General features: G+C 35.7%; 1 protein-coding gene across 4 annotated transcripts in view; it reads left to right on the top strand.

The window, feature by feature from the left end:
• Window positions 1–20,038, top strand: part of IKZF2 (IKAROS family zinc finger 2) — a 152,812-nt gene that overhangs the window by 1,060 nt on the left and 131,714 nt on the right. For 2 of the 4 annotated variants that reach the window (XM_059393418.1, XM_059393415.1), the window contains exons 1-3: window positions 322–554; window positions 2,085–2,133; window positions 2,951–3,055. In XM_059393418.1, coding sequence (XP_059249401.1) covers window positions 552–554; window positions 2,085–2,133; window positions 2,951–3,055 — 157 coding nt within the window. In that variant the 5' untranslated portion in view covers window positions 322–551. Of the gene's footprint in view, window positions 1–321; window positions 592–2,084; window positions 2,134–2,950; window positions 3,056–20,038 lie in introns of those variants that run through there. The other 2 variants (XM_059393416.1, XM_059393417.1) reach the window with 2 other exon arrangements.

The raw sequence follows: 20,038 nt of genomic DNA, 5'->3' as shown, positions 1-20,038 counted from the left end.
CCCCCCCCCCCCCCCACCTTTTCTTTCAGTTTTCTTGTCTTAGCTTTTGGTCGATTCTTAAGGAACCGGTGGATCAAGTTTTTTCTCTTCTTGTTAATCGCATTGCTGTAGCACTGACTGACCTCTCTCTCTCTCTGCCCCCCCCCCCCTTTTTTTCCTCTTTCCTGAAAGTACGTGGTGCCATTCCTGAGTGACTTTTCCTACTAGACCATCCCAAAGGGACGAGGGGGAGGGGTAGAAGGAGGAGGAGGAGGAGGAGGAGGAGGAGGAGGAGAGGGGGGTGTTCCTTCTCTCTCATTTCTTGGTTTTGTTTATCAGCCGATCTGTTTGCAGGATTTGGGCTCGGAATGACCCACCTGTAAAGTGCTTTTCCTTCCTCCTCGCCTTGAACTCTGCAGGGGGCTTGGCTTGGAGGGGCAAGGGAGGGAAAGAGAGAAGGGGGAAACACAAAAAACTTCTTTCTTTCTCTCTCCGTTTATCTTCAGCCCGACATTGTCACCTCCTCTTTGAAAGGGGTTAGAAGAAGCTGAGATCTCCCGACAGAGCTGGAAATGGTGATGAATCTTTTTTAATCAAAGGACAATTTCTTTTGTATGTACATTTCGTTTCTCTTTCTCCTTTTCTTTTTCTTTCTTTCCTTCTCTGAGGGTTAATAACCATTTCATTGATGGGGCAGACTTCTTTCGCTTCTTCCTGACGTTTCTTTCTTTTTAATATGTGTGTGTTAAATGTGTACATTTTTAAAGAGATAAACTCATTTGTAAAATATCCGAAGAAACTGCCCCCCTTTTAAACTTTACGGATGCCTTTCTTGAAAGCCTTATGTAATCATAATTTGAAAGAATTTGGTAACTGTACAGCAGGTTGAAATTTAAGTGCTATGTAGAGACTGAGTTGGGAATTTGATCTGATTATTCCATAAAGAAAGAAACAAAAGTTTTTTTGGGGGGGTGGGGAGGGTGGTGGTGAAGAAGGGGAGGGGAGGGAGAAGGGAAGTGGTTTTGGAGACAAGAAGTGAAGCTGCCTGTTTTCCAGTAAGTAATGGAGAAATTCCAGGAGCCAGGGCTAAATATACTTGGCGATCAATACAGAAATGGCTCATTGTGAATAATTTAGCTGCTGGTGCAGTGAGAGTTTTGAAACTAAAGGCAAAAAGGACCAGGGCCAAAGGAAAAAAAAATAAGTAAAAATCTCCTCAGGACATGTCAGTTCTTTAAACTTTTTCCTTCAAAGAATACAGTTAGCTTATCGATCTTTTCATTATGTGAAATCAAAGCTAGGGGGTGTCATCTCATACAATTTACTTTTGTTTCTGAGAATTAAGTACTTGTTTTGTGTCATTGGTGCATGAAAATAATTCCCCAAACTTTACAAAAGTGATTCCCTTTCTAAGAGCAAAAAGTTTATGAAATTTAAAAAGTCAGAATGTATTAACTTGGTTTGGCATTTGTATCCAACCTTGGTCTGGCAGGAAATTAAGGTTACATTGAACAGGTGCTTACACAGAACTTCGTGTAGGCTAAAATGTCAATACAAGTCTGGGAGTAGGGCGACTGCTGCAAAGACTTTCAAGACACACTGGGGCACCAAATTTTTGTTTTGTTTTGTTTTCTTATGTTTGTTTGTCCTCCCCCCTCCCTATTAGAACATGATGAACCAACTTGCAACAATTGTGAATAGAGCTATCTGTATACCAGGGAAGTCCTCAAACTGCAGTGTGATTGTGGGGAGTAGTGAATGGTAAAATACTTAAATCCCAGTGAAAGCTGGCACATTTGGGGTGTACCCTCACTATTTTTTCTTCAAGTAAATTCTGATTAAGAGAGTTATTCCTTTCTCGCTACAGCCCATCTCACAGCACACTTATCTTTCCTATCCTATCTCCAGCAGGAATCAGATCATTTGCAGAAAGAGTTCAGTGACTTGCAGATGAGCACATACAGTACACTGTAGTATGTTTCTTGGGCCCAGGTTGCAGGAGCAGCAACATGGGCTAACCGCTTGGAGCTTCAAATAAGTTAAGCATTTAATGGCAGATACTGAAAGGAATCATTGTGTTAAGGATATCATCTTTTGTATTGCAGCACTGCACTTTGACTATGGAAACAGAGGCTATTGATGGCTATATAACGTGTAAGTATTCATTTTCATTAATTTGTTATTGGTAATAAAATTACATTTGTTACCTGTATTTTATTTCTGAATTACGTTTTCATCAAGAATTCTATACTCTTATTTTGTCTGTTCACAATTTCACCTTTAAATGAATTTGAGAAAATAATAGCATAGAGCCAAAATGAAGGAAATACAGGAATATACCTAACTCTCTATTGATGATAGTATGTTGGCCAGTGTAGTAAGTTGCTTAGCAGATCAACACTTTTGCACTGGCGTTTTTTTCATTTACTTTACTCTCAGTTTAGAATAAGTCAGGTTACATATATGTCTACTAATATGGCGTGTACCGAATATTTACTACTCTGTAACCTAATTTTTCTGACACATAATGTAAAAGCTCCTGAGGCTGACCTTTTTTTTTCCTTAGCCAACTTTTCTTTTAAACATCCAGCTCTCTGATAGCGTTTTGGAAAATGCTCACTCTAAATACTCTGTGCTTAATGGTTAAATTATATGTTAAAAGAAAACTTGTTTTTTTTCAACAGAAAAATACTTTAGAAATCAACTCTTCCAATTGCCCTTATTTTACAGTTAAGATTATTGTGATAATCAGATTTTGTATTTTTTTTTTTTTTTTTTTGTGGGCTGGTCATGGTTTTTCATTATTTCATTCATTTGCTATATATTTCTAAATTATAGTTCTTTGAAGGGGAAAATATGTAACATTGACATTTCAAGGCTATGCATGCCTCTGCATGTATGAAGCAAAGTTGGTAATTAGATTTTATGTGACAATGAACAGAGACCAAAAGATTTTATTTTGTGAAAGCAGGTGACAATGAGCTTTCGCCTGAAAGGGAGCACTCCAATATGGCAATTGACCTCACCTCAAGCACACCCAATGGACAGCATGCCTCACCAGGTCACATGACAAGCAGTAAGTCTTCATTTTATGTTTTTTTTTTCCTATTTCTCTAGCGACACACTTGAATTTGTTAGGTCTTTGGGGTCCTCTCCTATTGTGGTGTAGCTGCTGCCATAGATTTTGCTAAAGAAAGAACAACCCAGATTTATTCCTATTCATTCTAGTATCATAAAACATGAGCCTGCTTACTAGTCTGACCTATCCCAAGGTGGCTTTTGGGAGCTGGTGCTTACCTGTATCAGGTAAGAAATGTTAGACTTTGCTGGTTATTGTTGTGACTTGCCAGGTTTATGACTAGATTTGTTGTTGTTGTTGGATAAAAGAATATGGAAACAAGTCACTTCCGAAGGACTTTTCAGAGGAAAAAGAAAAAAAAGAATTAATTTTATGTTGCCTTGGTAGAAAGCTAATCCATCAGTGGTAGAGTTGCAGTGTTACTTTTTTTTTTTTTAAACTATGTGCAAATTTCTCTTCCAAAGCATTGGAAGTGAAGTGTAATTGAAAATTTATGGACCTGATGTAAATCCATTTCTTTAACAAAGTGAAAGCGTTTTGTTTTAGACTGTCCAGAGAAGAGCTGTGTAAATTAGGAAGGATGTTTTTAACTTGCAGGAATAGACAAGTTTGGGCTACTATTTTTGAGAAAGAGTCATTCATTGATGTAGTAAACATTGTTTTTGTGTAATAAAAGAGCAACTTGTATGCTGTCCGTGACAGAAGACAAAGTACTTCATTAAGATTTTGGTTGGTTTTCTCTTAATTATAATGTTTAGTTATTAAGTGCAAATGGTCTGTTACTCCTCTTCAAACATAATTTGAAATCTTGTGTTTCCCTTACACTTTTGTATGTGTTAGATTCTTGTCTAGAAAGGGCATCTGACTTCTATGTAAATATAACTTAATTTAAAAGTTTTCTCTTTGGGTGATCTGTGAAGGAAAGGCAGTTTCTTTCCTTTTTTTTTAAACAAAGATTGAAAAACTAAAGGAAACTGAATCAGCTGCTAAACTATGAACATATTCTCAAGTAATTCTGATTACCCAGAAAGAACACATTTTCTTTCCATTTCCCTCTTAATAGTTCTCAAAACTTGAGCTTATTCTAAAGCTACTAGCTTTGTAAATAGTAAAGACTTCTGAAGTATAAGCAAAAGTATATAAAGTATTATTGAATACATTTTGTAGTTCATTAATGTTAAGTGATTCTAGCTATTGACTTGACGTTTTGATTGAACTATATGAATTTACTTATATAAAAGTTTTCTTTTTATTAATGGGAAGTATTTCCTAGGAGATTTCATTCTGGAAGTTGTTAAAATTCCTTTATCACATAGAAAGAAAAATTAATAGTGAGTGACTGAATGTATATTACATTATAGTGTTAATCTCTTATGATGGATCTTGTAGCATTAATTTATTTTTTGGCTAGTTGGCTATAATTTGACAAAAGTTATACTACTGCTTCAGTGTAGGCAGTACAATTTTTATATTTTAACATTTAATGTTATTAGTTCCTTGTTAGAATAGATTTTTATTTCTCTGATAATTTTTGTTTCATTTCCTAAAGAGTAAAGATAGGTAGGAAAATTTCTCTTAGCTTACTATTTAGCTATCGGCTTTGGAAACTTGAGAAACTTTGAATAATCATTGACTTCTAGCTATCATCCCCTAGCCACCACTAGGATATCAGCAGGAAAATGCTTTTTAATTGGCTCCTTTCCTTGTGAATTTGATTCTGGTTTTGCAAGTACTCTTCAAAAAAGCAGCTCACCCATTTATTTTAAGTAAACATTGCAGAATGTGGGCATGATCAATTTGAACAAACAAGAGCTGTGCTTTTCACACTGGAGTAAAATTATGTTTCGTAGAGTTTTGTTTTGTTTTGTTTTGTTTTTCCCCCAAACTTACTAGCCTGTGGCAATTCCATGTTGATACAGTTTTTGGCTAAGCTGTATGCACTTTCGTGTTCTTTTCCGAAGAGTTGCAGGTGAAATATTTGGCTCTCACTTCAGAGCTGTCTGTTGCATCCTTTATGTAGCCTCTCTTTACAGTATCTAGGTTACCCACTTCGGTGTTAGATGGAGAAGATACCCATTTTTCCTTTCTGTTAGATCTAGGAGAATATCAGCATTTTAGATTGCTCAAGCAAATAGTTGTAAAGAGGGACTCTTGTCTCTTACTTAGAACAAGAGACCTAAAATCGGTTCACTCAAATGTTTTTCTGTAACTTGGAATAATTTGTGTGTGTGTGGGGGGGTGCTGTCAAATCACTTGTGTCTTGAGATGATTGGTTTTCCTAAATCCATTTAAATGCATTGTTGAACTTTATCAAATGAAAATAGCTTATTTATTTTCTGAATTTTTTAAAATATATTCAAATATACTTCCTGTTGTGTCCAAAAACAGAATTGTGATTTTGATTGAAAGTATTCAAGCCAAAAGTAAATGGGAACACCTTTATGATAGAATAAGATAGCCTCCAGGAACAGCAAGGAAAGGGCAAGACTGTATGTGTAAGAGGGGGAAAGTTATTTTAAAACAGCTTAGAAAAAAAAAAATAAAAGAAGTAAAACTTTTGATTTTTTTTTTTTTAATAAAGTAACATTCTGAGTAGTAAAGTGTCACTAACCTGTGATAGCCCATTTATTTTCGTTTTAGAAAGGGGTCAGTTTTACCACAAGGTCCAAGTCATTTGTTTGGGTTATTTGATGACTATTCTAAGAAGAAGTGTGTCTGTACAACTTGCTGCCAGCTATTGTATAAAAAATAATGACAGCCGCTATCCTTATTTGACAGTGCTTTGGAAAAGAGCATCGGCCACTTGGGGAAAAACTAAAAAATGTTATAATGTCTGACAGCTTTTGGTTTTAAAATTTAGCATGTAAGGTAAAATCTTAAAAAGTAAAGGGTAATACCCATCTTAACACTTTACAGTAACTACTTCCTATGTTTTAGAATGAATTTGGAGAGCTTTAGACTTTTTATTATGGAATAATATCCCCTTGATAAGAAGATGGGCAGTGTTGCCTGAGATCGTTAGTGTGCATTCTGAGTCTGCTGACAATCTTCCGTGTCAGGGAAGACAGTATATGCCTTGATGGCTACTGGAAATACACAGTGTTAAGTGATTTTAAAAATAGACTCTGGAAGTTAAGAATCTGAGACAGAGAACTCAGACAGAACAATATAAAAATAATCCATATTGTATTTTGGCCCATTGGATGAGACTTACTTTGTGATTCCTTATGTTTCTGGGTTAGCTCAGTTCCAGTTCTTGCATTGTTGCTGCAGTATCGGTTTCAAACAGCAGAATTCTGTCTATACATGCTGCTTACTATTTTAAGAAATTCAGGTTCAGAAATTTATAATTAATCTTTATCGTCTACTGTTATAATGCCATGAGTAAATTTTCCTTGAGGATAGTTAATGGGATGAAGATACATTGTGACACAAATTTTGTTGCTATTACTTTAAAAGTTTTTACATGGATCACCTTTCCAGTCAATACTATTCACCAGTCAGTTTGATGGCCAGGTGGCATGTATGGAATTGGAAGAAGTAGTAATTCTAGTTTTACAGGACTCTGACCAATAATCAGGTCAGGGAATCTAGTTTATTCTTTTCCGAGTGCTTCACATTCATTTTTTTTTTCTTAGCAAGTTTCCATTTTTAGAGCCTAGTGAAGCAGAAGTATATTATAATTTCCATTTTTCTTATGTAGAAATGGAGGTCTGAAGAGATCAGTTGGCCTTTTATGTCTCCTAACAGAAGAATGGAATTGTCAGGATTGGGACATAAAACTGTGATATTACCTTGTGGGTTAGTTAGATCACTTAACTGATATCTCGCTGTAGTGTCATTATCTCAGGGTGCCCACCATGTCCAATACTGACCCATGACAAAATTGTCTTACAGAAGTAAAGAAGGGTTATTATTTGGGTGGAGTGATAGCAGATAATCTTGTTAAGTAGATACTCTCTTGTACTTTTTAAAATATCATTTGTATTATGGGACTCACCAGCTTCTTGAATTGTCCTCTGTAGCTTAGTTTGGCAGTCACCCTTGGTTGCATTTCCATGGGATACACCCTGATATAACACCAGATGGGCTTGATATAAAAATTCACTCTGCTTTGAATTGTACTTAGGTTTATGTGTATACCCAACATACATTTAGTTTTTACTTGTTGGGAAATTAAGAGGAAAGTTTGATTTTATTTCTTTACACTTATCAAAGGGAAATACCGTGGTTATGAACCAAAAGGAAAACAAAGCAAAATTAAACTAAAGGAAATATGTATGTGCAGGGAATTCACAGCAGAATTGCTTTATTTTTCTTTGCCCCTCATTTCCCCCTCCTGGCATTTTTAGGCGACTTCGACATCAGAATGAAGTCCTGTCTTCAACAAACAAGGCAACTTACTGTAGAGCTGTCTTTGCCTCTGTCTTTGTCCAAATCTGTCTTCCCCACTGGAAGTGCTTTTTTTTTTTTTTTTTTTTTTAATATAACATGATTGGTTAGATTCTTTTGGGAGTCTTCCTTGAAGCTGTAATGAATTGAGATCTCTGGGTCCTATGCTCTTTCCTCCTAACTTTAAATATTGATAGATTTTGATGTTATGATGTTCTGAAAGATCAATAGCAGGACCGTAGTCATAAGATTAGGTAGAATGTGTTGTTTTTCTTTGATTCTTCCCTTTATATCTGTTTCGGTCCAATATATTTATTGATCTAGTAATATTTTCCTTTTGGAATTAATCAAGACTCAGAGTATCTATGCTTTGAGAGAGGTGAGGAGTATTTAGGATCTATAGATTCCTTACTATAAATGCTTAATCAGCAGTGGAGTGAGAAAAGGACAGGGAACATAATTTATTGAGTATGTATAGGAAGTCCAGCACTATCCAGCACTGTCTAGATGCATTCATGTTACTTCACTTAGTCGCCTCAACAGCTGTGAGGGAAGTAGTTACTCCATTTTTTTTAAAGATTTTATTTGTTTGTTCATTTGTTTATTTTGGAGGGTGGGGGGCACAAGAGTGTGGGGAGAGAAGAGGGAGAGGGAGAACCCCAAGTGGACTCCAAATTGATCGGAGAGTCCATACTCCACTTTATAATACAGAAAAATGACGCACAGGAGCAACAGATTTTAAGTGGTTAAAAATATGGGCTTTGGAGTTATACATGCTTGTCTTAGAATTCCTGCTTTGCCATCAACTTGCTGTGTGACCTTAGGCATGTTATTTCCTGTCTCTGAGCTCCAGTTTCCTCATCTGTAGAATAGGGCTAAGTCATACGTAATACACACCAAATACTGAGCACGGTTCCTGGTGCACGCTTAGATCCAGGAAAGAATCACTGCCTCTGTCACTCAGAGCAGTGAAGTTACTTTATCATCGATCAATGACTCATAATAAAAAGACTTTGTTTTCAAATCTATTTCTGCTTGAAATTCAGGTCTTTTGGTCTTTCCTTTTTTACTATGTGGAACAAAGACAGGGATTTCTAATAATTTAGGTAAAAATTAAAGGGAAGCCTTTCTGTTATTTAACATCTTTGAAGATTTGGGTTAACAAAGAAGTGGAATTTATCAGTATGTTAGAAATTATTTTTATAGAGTTTCAGTGTTCCCGAGTATAGTTTTATGTTTTTGGTTGTATGTAAAGAAAATCATTGCTTACCTTTGGCGCTCCAAAGATACCAGTCATTAAGAATGGTAAAAGAAAAAGTTCACTTAGTAGATAAACCTATTCATATCTATAATCAATCCTTTCTAAGAAGGTCTGCATCTAAAATTTCATCTCACTTGATGCTTCTGGTAGTACCATAAATTCTTCTTTGATGGTATCTAATCACATTGCAGGCCAGATTGTGTTAATTGTATATTTTGGGGTAATTGATTTGTTTTAAATTTGAAGTAAGCTTAAAATATATAGTTATCACTTCAGGCTGTTTCCCATGTTGCTGTATCATTTTAATTGATTAATTCAGCAAATTTATAGGCTACCTTTAATGTGTCAGGCACTGCAAGGCGAATCCAAAGGTGAGTAAGTACACTGTCCTCTAGGAGCTCATGCTCTAGTTTGAAAGACATTTAAGCAGGGCATTGTACTGTGGTATGTTTAGTGTTCTGATTATTATGGGGATGCAGTGGTACTAGTTCAGGAAATCCTCCTAGAGAGAGAGGCTGGTTGGGCTGAAACTTATTGAAGGAATAGGATTTAGGAGAGAAGTGGAGGGCTTTTTCATTATAAAGGACACATCCACAATGGGAGCTGGGAAATAACACATATACTGTGAAATAAAAGCAGGTTGGTTTTTCTAGAGTGTGAGGTTGGTGTCTAGGATTTGAGGCCAGAGAGGACTCTGGACAATTAATCAGGGCAAGATAATGGAATATCTTGTATAGGAGAAAACTTAGATTTCATTTTCAAGGAAGCCAAGGGATTTAACAAAGCAGATGACTTCTGTCTTTTGATTATTATGGGATCACACTGACTGTACTGCTGGGAAAAAAGTTGTGGATGGGGACCTGTCTAGAGGCAGGAGTATTTTTTAACAGCTATTGGAGTGGTTGAGTGAGGAGTTGTGAGAACTAGTGGTAGTGGGGACAAAAAGGAAGAGAAGGATTTGGGAAATATTTCATAGCTCAAAGTGGATAGGACTTGGTTAGTAGGATTAAGGAGAGAAGGAAGTTCGTGATGACGATCCTCAGATTATTGGATAAAATGGTAGTAGGTTCCATCAGGGAGGATAGGAAATATTGGAGAGGTTTCCAGAAGAAGATTTACTTTAGTTTGATTCTGGATCCAGAAAGTCTGAATCACCTGTGGGATTTGGGAGAAGACAGGGATCAGGTTTATGGACAGATTAGACTAGAGTGTGAATTTTCCTAATTAGTGAAATTTTACTAGGTAGAGTGTGATTTGGTTACCTTGCTACTGTCCTTAACAATTGTTTAGTATTTTTTTTAAAGATTTAATTTATTTATTTGACAGAGGGAGATCATAAGTAAGCAGAGAGGCAGGCAGAGAGAGAGAGAGGGAGGAGGAAACAGGCTCCCCACTGAGCAGAGAACCCAATGTGGGGCTCCATCCCAGGACCCTGAGATCATGACCTGAGCTGAAGGCAGAGGCTTTAACCCACTGTACCACCCAGGTGCCCCAACAATTGTTTAGTATTTCTAAAAAATTCTTCCCTAAGTAAGTCCCAGCATTTGATCAGTAACTTTATTTTTATTTTGCCCCATTAAATCAAAATTCTGTATTGAAATGTATGACTATAAGTTTTAGTGACCTCTCTCTGCTTAAGGGAGTCCTTTTATGCCTCAGAAGTTGGATTAGTTGATATGATTGATTTACCAAATTTTGAATGAAATATACCAGCCCTTCTCTTTAAATTTTTGTGGCATATTTAATATCTGTACTTTTATGGTTATTTATTTTTAAAAAATCATAAAGCTAATGTATACCATGTGTTCCAGTGATTCTACTATAATGATTTGTCTTTATTCTATACCTATTTCTTTAAAAATACATAATTTAAGATATATAAGGAATGATTTGTTATTTACATGCTGGCCATTTCTGCCACATTAATAGCCAAGATACTTAATACTTTTGTCAGAGCTTTTTTGAAAATTTTGAGATAAATGTACATACATGATATATATTATTTGAAAATGATTTAGTACCTACTTGATTTTTTTAAGCTTATAATACTGTGCCTGTTGGGGTAAAATTACAAAGAGTGTGATATAGTATGACATAAAAAACATCCTAATTAGTATATTTATTATCTCAAAATATCTATTATAGAACTTCATCTTAAAAATGTAGGTGCTGGTTACATAAGACACTATAGAATTCCAAGAGAATGTTAATGATAGAAATACTTCATCTGAGATTTCCTGTATATGGAGATTCAGAACTCTCTAGAGAGCTATTTTTCATCTTTTAATCATTGATCCAGTAAACATTTATTAAGGAGTTACTTTGTGTGATGCACTGCTAATGCTGGGGCACAAAAAATATGTAGAGAAGGATGTTGTCTTTAGGGTCCAAATGAATCCATATTTTACTTGCGATATCAATAATCCTATTACATTTAGAAGCAAATAAATGCGGTATACTTACCATGAATTATATCAATTATAGATGAATGATTGCTTCTCACCTTTTACCACCAAGAGGTGTTCAAAAGTGTATAAATTTGAAGATGCACAGTGATACAGAGAGAAAAATGCAATAAATTTCTAAAATAGGTTCCCACAGAATAACATTTCCCAAGAAAAATTTTTATAGGGGTTTCTGGGTGGCCAGTCGGTTAATCCGTTAAGTGTCTGCCTTCTGCTCAGGTCATGTCCTGAGATCCCACGGACAGTAGCAGCTGGGAGTCTGCTTCTCCCTCTCCCTATAGTACTCCCCCTGCTTGTGCTATCTCTCTCTCTCTCTCTCTCTCTGTCAGATAAATAAATAAATAAAATCTTTAAAAAAATATTTAAAAAAAATTTATAATGTAGGATTTGGCCATAAGCCTTGCAAGTTCTGAAACGTGATTGGCCACACACTTAGAGTGGATCCCTATCTCAGGATTGACGTACCTACATTAAATAAGTTTACAAAATTGGTGTTTAAAATCAGAAGGCCAATTTATGTCTATACCTTGATAAAAATAAAACAAACAAAAAACCCCAACCAACTAATAGAGAATCTGGATCACTCCACTTGGCTTGAGATCATTTTGGGTGATGAGCAAAAGTCACTTGGTGAGCAAAGGATCTGAACAAAAGGAGTTATGTAATTCAAAGTTTAGTGGCATCCCACTAAGAGAGCCTAATATACTCAGCATCACAATAGAGATAGCATTACCCTTGGTATCATTATGGTTAAGTCCTTTGTCTAATTCCTTCTCCCCTGGATGGACAGGGATTTAGATTCCTTGAATATACGTGCAGTCAGAATACTGGAAGTCATTTTTTCCCCCCTCAGCGTCCTTGGTTAAATCCTCCAGATTCATCTTTAACTTAACATTAATACATATAATCAGGTTACAACCAATTTTCTTTAGTGTTAACTTGCATTCCTGCTTTAGATTTGTTAATTGTTGATTTTATAGCCTAACCCTATAAGAGCAACCTTATAATGCCTGTAAGGATACCCCAACTATTATTACCATAAATTCAAACTTCTATTCAAAGAAATGTTGATAGGTGATAGGGTTAGCAGTTTAAGTGGTCTGAAAATCAGTTCTAAATGAAGATGGGAAACAGCACTGCCACCCAAGAAAGATACCTTAAGTTAGCTGGAGATCTAGAAGTGCTCCTCATTATAGGTCAAGAGAAACAAACACTACATCAGTTTCATGAAATCATTGAAGTAGTCTGATGATAGCAAATGAGATCTTATAGAAAATTATAGTATTTTAGTTTAGTTAATAAGGAAGGTGATCTTAATTACTGAATGTGAATTTAAGAATATTTGTTGGGGTGCCTGGGTGACTTGGTTTAGCATCTGACTCTTGATTTCAGCTCGGGTCATGATCTCAGGGTCATGAGATTGAGCCCCAAATCCAGCTTAGTCTCTGCCCTGGGCGTGGAGCCTGCTTAACATTCTCTCTCTCCCTCTCCCTTCCCTCTACTCATACAGCTTTACTTTGGGGCCACACATTGATTACAAAGAGGCTAATCAGGGAATTTTTTCAGATGTGAATCTTTGAGGAAAATGACCATGCCCTATCTGTCTCTTCAGCCCCTAGTCATTATTTGTTGAATTAAGGAAATACTTATGATTATATTGCACATATGTATTTAAATAATGTGTTTCTAACCTATTTGAGGAAATTTGAAAACTTTAGTTTTTAGGTGTTGAAATAATTCTGAAATCCTAACTTGTGATTTTCTTGGGGAATCTGTTGTTTTTAATCATGCCTCACTCAAAAAAAGGTTTTGTAATTTTCAGATTAGCCCCCAAAAGATGATTTCTGAGATTCTAAATAGCTTTTAAGTTTTCTGATTCTATACAGTCATGTTCAGTGGAATTAAGTGAATGTCAGTGTTTCCATGAATATTTTATAGTCACCATCATCATCTTTGTTACTATCATCTTTAGATAGCACATTTAGAGTTTACAGATTGAATTCTACATACTTATAATTTTGAAATCCGTTCTCTATCACTTATTTAAAACTAATTTTAGTAGCATGTACAAAATGAAATGCTTCAATTAACTTTTCTTATGCACTCCAGATATTTTGAGGAGCATATAATTAATCAGTGTAAAGTCACGTTCTAATAAATTAACATTCTGGGTGTCTACACCTTTGACATTTTTGTCATTGCTCTCTTATTATCATGGAAGTTATAGTTCTTATTACACCTGGCTATGTCAACTCTACTTTCTCCTTACTAAGATATCTATATGCAGGGCTTGGTCACATTTTGCAGTGTTAAGACGCCACATTGCTCTGCTTCCCTGAATTAACTTAAAGAAGTTCTGGTTGACTTCTAAAGAGGTTGTCATTTTTCTGCAACTACATGAAATATTTTTTGTCATGGTCATTTTCATAAAGATCCTTGTTTAAAAAGATAATATTACAACAAGTAAAAACCTAGTCATTTTTAGGTATTGCTTTAAAATTCAAATACTTTAAAAACAGTGATTCAAATATAGTGTTTTGAAATATGAAATGAATTCTATTATAGTACTGAATGTTCACAAAATATTTGAGAGCAGTTAATAGATTTTGTTTGAAATAACTGAAAACTAGAAAAAAAGGTATTTTCTGTGTGCTGTTTTTAAATTCTCAAAATATGAATTACACAGCACTGTCTGTCTGAACTATGACACATTAATGACCTAATGACAGTTTTTGGATTCAGTATTTTGGAAACAAAAACAAACAAAAAAGAAACACCCTTCTCTCCCTTCCCCCCAAAACCCCCCTACAATTTAAAGTGAATTATTTTTACAAAATTATTATAGTAAGGTGATATGCATAAAATTTTTTTAATGAATTTGCATAGTTTTTGTTGGTTTCACAGTTTGAATACAATAGCTGGTAACAAATTTGAAGAGATAGTATTTTTTCAGCAAATCAGAGAAGCTTAACTAAAAATTGCTTTCATACAACTAGGTACAAGAAAGTGCCATATATATTTTAGAAGACATATGTGCCCTTGTGTGCACTCTTGTGTATGTGCAGATGTGTGAATGCAGAGAATGAGGACATGAAAGAAGAATCACACTGTTGATAGAGTTCACTTTGGAGTATGGGAGGGTAAACAGGGCATTTTATCATTTATCCCAAATAGTTCTGTTTTATTTGGATCTTTCACAAAGGATCTTTTACTTGCATAATTTTAAAAAATGACAAAACACCCTAATTCAGTCAGGCATCTTCTCAAAGAAATAAGGTCAGAAGCTTTTCTGTAAAAGAGCTAGTCCTAGCTCTGATCACATGGGTTTATCCTTGAAATTTCAGAGATACTATAGAGAGTCATGAAAATGGATTTCCGGTGTTCATGATACATACTGAAGCCAGGGGTATCCTCATACACAAATGGTGTCTATGGGCTCTTTGAATATTATTTTAAATTTAGTCTGGATAGAAGGTATTAATCGCTGTAATAAGGTGGAATTTCCAAATAAAGTAATATACTCTGCATTTTTTTATGAGTGATATTCATTCATAGCAGGAGATGCTGTAAACGGTGTACGTATCAGTGTACTTCTGGCAGTGGTAAGGAGACACAGCATTATGGTACCAAAATAAATCTGAGTAGAGTGAGTTCGAACTTGTACCCTGTATATGATAATCAAGATTACCTTAAAAAGTGCCTTCATCTCTTTTTCATGTTTATCAATTTAAAACTCCACTGAGTGTTGCTAATGTTTACATTAAATCTTTTAAGGATACACCGCTTTTTAGCAAGACAACTGTGGTTTATTGCTAATGGGAGTAGGACCTGTGAAAATAACTTGAGGCAAATGAATGGGAAGAGCAGAGGTGTGAAGTGTAAGGGAACTCAGAAGAGCTAATTCAAGAAGAAAGAAAATAAAATTGATAAATGCAGGAGTGAGGGGCAAGCCACAAAGCCCACTAGAGTTCCTAGATCCCCCAGAGAGAACAGGGCAAGTGAAAAATAGGATATTTCCCTCCTTCTTTTCTTCTTTCAGAAAGTATAAATAAAGATCTGAATTTATAAGCTAATTAAAAATAGCTACCTGTTTGAATGATGAGGGATGTGGAAATGAGGTGAGAATGGTTTCTGGTAGAAGATAAATGGTAAATACTGAGATTCAGTAGAAAGAAGTTTACTTCTTCAGATATCTGAGAGGCAGAGAGTTGATGATGGGTGTGAACTGTTAGAAGGGCTGGAGAACTATGGGTTTCCGCCCGGAGAGATGGGCCGGTGCGAACAGTATGGAGGTTGGTAGAACGAGAATAGGCTGCTTGCTGTCCTAAACAGTGGTATTACTGATGGTCCCACTTCGGACTCATCTATTCCTTTTATCTTTTGCAGAAGTGATTGTGTAATACGCTGTGTGTGAGAGACACCTTAACTGGTTGTATTTCTTTTTATTTTTTTAAGATTTTATTTATTTACTTGACAGACAGAGATCACAGGCAGGCAGAGAGGCAGGCAGAGAGGCAGGCAGAGGACAGAGAGGGGGGAAGCTGGCTCCCCGCTGAGCAGAGAGCCCGATGTGGGGCTCGATCCCAGGACCCCGGGATCATGACCCGAGCCTAAGGCAGAGGCTTTAACCCACTTGAGCCACCCAGGCGCCCCGGTTGTATTTCTGAATTATCACCAATGCAGTAAACTTTGCTCCTGTCCCTCAGCTGCGTTTTTACTTCACGTCAGTGGGAAAGGGTTTAGGGAGTTAGGGAAAGCTGTAGTCCTGTCAGAAACAGTAAGAACTTTCTCTGCTTTCTTTTTTTTTTTTTCCCCCTTGGGAGGTGGCAGTGAAGAAGGAACTTGATATTGAGCAGATGAGATGGGGTTTTGCATCCAGTTTTTGTTCTCTGATCTGTTGTTTTTCCATTTTCTTCCTGAAGTAGCTAAGACACAGCCCTGAGTGTTTTAAAAGACTTTCTTAAGAACATACTCTGTCAGAGATTTAGAATTCCCAGGTTGGCTTTTGCCCACTGGAACACTCTTCTAAAATTAACCTTGTGATAATACTGCAGTAAAAATTTATCAGACATGAGATGAAGTTTACACATGTATTATTGTTGAATGAAAGGTTTGCTAAGCCCATAAATAATAAAAACAAGATCAGGGTATATGTTTAACTTGCTTAAGAAAACAAACTGCTTTTAAGCTTATTTTTTAAGCCTCAGTAATATTTTATTTTTAAGATACTTTATGCTATTTGAAATGCTTTCACATCTAACATACAATGTGTTCATTAAAACTTTAACTTAAATACTTATTTAAGCAGTCCCTGAGGAATTTATTCTTCCTGCTAGAAAAAAATAAGCATATATTTTTTTAAAAAAATTGAATTGGGGGTGCCTGGATAGCTCAGTGGGTTAAAGCCTCTGCCTTCAGCTCAGGTCATGATCCCAGGGTCCTAGGATCGAGCCCCACATTGGGTTCTCTGCTCAGCGAGGAGCCTGCTTCCCTCTCTCTCTGTCTGCCTCTGCCTACTTATGATCTCTGTCAAATAAATAAATAAAATCTTAAAAAAAATTACAGAATTGAATAAATTTTCTCCTTCCCCTTCCTCCATAGTATAAAAATGAGCCCTGGTATCATATGTCAAATCTGTGACTCCTAGTCAGATATTTCATCTCCCAGCATCTCAGTTTATAAAACAGGGGTGCGAATATCTGCCTTGTCAAAGGAGTGGTGAGCTTTAGAAAGAATATAGATAAAGTCTCCAGAATGGTGACTAGCATGTCAAAGTAAACCAGAATGGTAGCTATTTTATTGTTAGAGAAAAAGAGTGTAAGAAAAAAAACTTGTATCAGGTAACTGAGAAATAGATCCCACAAACATGTTATATTAAACAGTCTTCTAGGGAGGACATGCTGTGAGATCCCTTTTAATCAACAACTGTAATAATAGTAAAAAAAAAAAAAAAAGGAGTGAAAAGCATTGTCAATAAAACACAAGATATCTGCATCATTGACTAGATATTTTTGTTCTTCATCTGTCTGAGTGCTCTCAGATAGTCCTTGTTTCAAAAGAAATGTGTGTGCAGATATGAGGCAATTATTAATTCTGTTGTATTCAAATCAATTACTAAAGAAATGAAACTAAAATTATATAATTAAAGCGAATCACAAATAAACCTGCTCTGTTTGTGAGGATTATAATTGAAATGGTAATTACGCAGTAGTGATGTCTTTCATTTGTGTGAGGATGGCAGTTCAGAAGGACCTGACTCTAGGGTGTGTCTTCCTCCTGACCCGGCCCAGAGTGATCTTTTAGCAGGGATTTGTTTACTTGTTTATGAACGTGTTGGTGAATTCTCAACATGGTTCTGTAATTTCGTGAATTTCATACTCATGGTGCTCTGTGTCCTACATCAGAATGCATTGCTCTGTTGTATATCTGGAATTCTCAACTCTGTATCAGGCCCTAGTCTGATCCATTTTTTCCCCTTCAACTGTGTGGACAATCAAGGAGAAAAGTGGATGTTCTTTTTAAAAGATTTTATAGCAGAGTATGTATAAACCGGCTACTCATAGGTCATTTGGTTAAAAGGTGCAGAAATCTTTGTAAATCCCAGTGAGATCATTTAAAGATACACAATTTGCTTTTCATGTCCAAGTTTAACTTTTCTTGGGTCAGGGTTACAAGAGCACAGTGACAGTACAATCACTCTTTCAAGCCAAATGACCCTTATTATCCAGAAGTAATTTCTTCTTTAAAAACAAGGAAGCTTTTATCACTTCCTATCTTGTTTTACCCAGACTCCCTTACCTGTGTTCATCTTATCTTCTCTGTGTGACTGGAAACTCCTTGAGGGCAGGGGAAATGACATAATCACTGCAGCCCAAGGATAGCAGACGGAGATGAACGGGTTTGAATTTATATTAGCTGTGTTGTGTATTAGCCTTCACTCCCTCATTTGTAAATGAGGGAAAATTGATACTTGTCTCTTGGGGTTATTGTGAAGATTAGTAAAATAATTTTAGTTAAAGCTTCTGTCATACCGCCCTAACACATTTTGAGAAGTAATTCAAGAAATATCAGTTACTCTTTTCTATAGAAGTTAGCTAGCACAGTGTCTTACACATAGTATTATCTCAATTAAGAAAGTTGTCTGTTAATTTTTAAATACATTATGAAGTTACTAGGTGTGGCTTATCTGACTGGATACATTAGAGACATATCTCAGTTATTCCTGTAAGTTATTACTCAGATTGACCCCCACAGGTTTGGTCACTTCAGCACTGTGTGTGCTGTGGATACCAGAGACGAAATCACCCAGCTAGTCTTTTTACCCACAAAGCAGTTTTAAAATAAATGGTCTAAAGTTAGCACTAGCTTAGACTCTTTCTTCTCAACACATTCAGGCAGAATACTGCAGAATACTACATTGGACTAAAAGTTTCAAGTACTTAGAAGTTTCACATGGCTTCATAAAAATACATCTTTTCAGGCCAATGTCACGATCTCTAGAATATAGAGATAGGTTTTATAAAAGACTTTAAAAGATCTGTACAGGATGTAGATATATATATATATATATATATATATATATATATACATATATTAAAAGAATTGAAATTCACCCCAAGACATTTTGGTTATTTGTTGGCATTATTTAGAAAGTCTATAGTTATAAAGTTATTATTACTATTATTATTTTGAAGATTTCTAATCTTCATGATCTAAGATCTTCCAACTCATAAACATGCCCATTTACTAGACACATATGAAAATGGGATATCATATTGCTGTTGTTTCAGTGAACTCTTATCCAGTAGCTCAGTCCCAAAGATCATTTAAAAGCTTACCAATCAAATGACTCTGTCTTGAAACTGTACACAGTTCTGCTTATGCTAGATTGTGAGGCCAAACGTCAATTTTCTTAGTATACCTGTGTTAATGATCACATTTGTTGATGTGTATGATGTATAATAACGGTACCTAGGATCAGTTACACAATCTTTTTTTTTTTTTTTTTTAAAGATTTTATTTATTTATTTGACAGACAGAGATCACAAGTAGGCAGAGAGGCAGGCAGAGAGAGAGGAGAAAGCAAGCTCCCCGCTGAGCGGAAAGCCCGATGCGGGGCTCGATCCCAGGACCCCGGGACCATGACCTGAGCTGAAGGCAGAGGCTTTAACCCACTGAGCCACCCAGGCGCCCCAAGTTACACAATCTTTACAAAAAATTTTTTTTTTCCAGTTTTTATCTGAATCCTTTCATGAAATCCTGTTTTAATGTGTCCAAGAAATTTTAGATGAGCAATGGTTATCTAGTTTTGGCAACTTTTGTTTGTAATCATAGCTGTAGCTACAAGAATTAAGGCAGTGTATTTAATAGCCTGGAGAATACTAAATCTCCATATTTACACTGTGAAAGATTATCTTCTTGTCTTTTTATTACTTCTCTACCTTTGAGTTTACTTATTTTCAAGTTACAACAAAATTGTATATTATTTGGAAGCTCGTGAAATGTAATTCTCTTGACATAAGATTCTGTAAATTAAGTCCATTATATTTAACTGGTACATGTAGGAAAAAATGTTCTTAATACTAACTAAAATTAAAGTTCTTGTATCTGTACAGTAGCAATTTAATGATAACAGGTTATCTGCATTTTTATGCTGGAAAGGAACCCTTGGCGGTAATCAATCTGTGCTTTTCTGTTGGCCATTTTTTTCCTCTTTGTTTTGTGAGTGGTTGTATTTAAATTGCTGTGAAACATTTTTAACTGCTAGCAAATTTGTTTTTAATCAGTTAATGAGCATTGTTACCTACTTGGGTGGTTCTTCAGGATGGTGGCAAACTTCCCTCCTCCAAATGGTTCCTTTTC

This window comes from Mustela nigripes, chromosome 3 (genome assembly GCF_022355385.1).
Source record: "Mustela nigripes isolate SB6536 chromosome 3, MUSNIG.SB6536, whole genome shotgun sequence".
Classification (NCBI taxonomy): Eukaryota; Metazoa; Chordata; class Mammalia; order Carnivora; family Mustelidae; genus Mustela; species Mustela nigripes.
The sequence above is the reverse complement of the archived record's forward strand: the minus strand, read 5'-3'. Positions and strand labels throughout refer to the sequence as shown.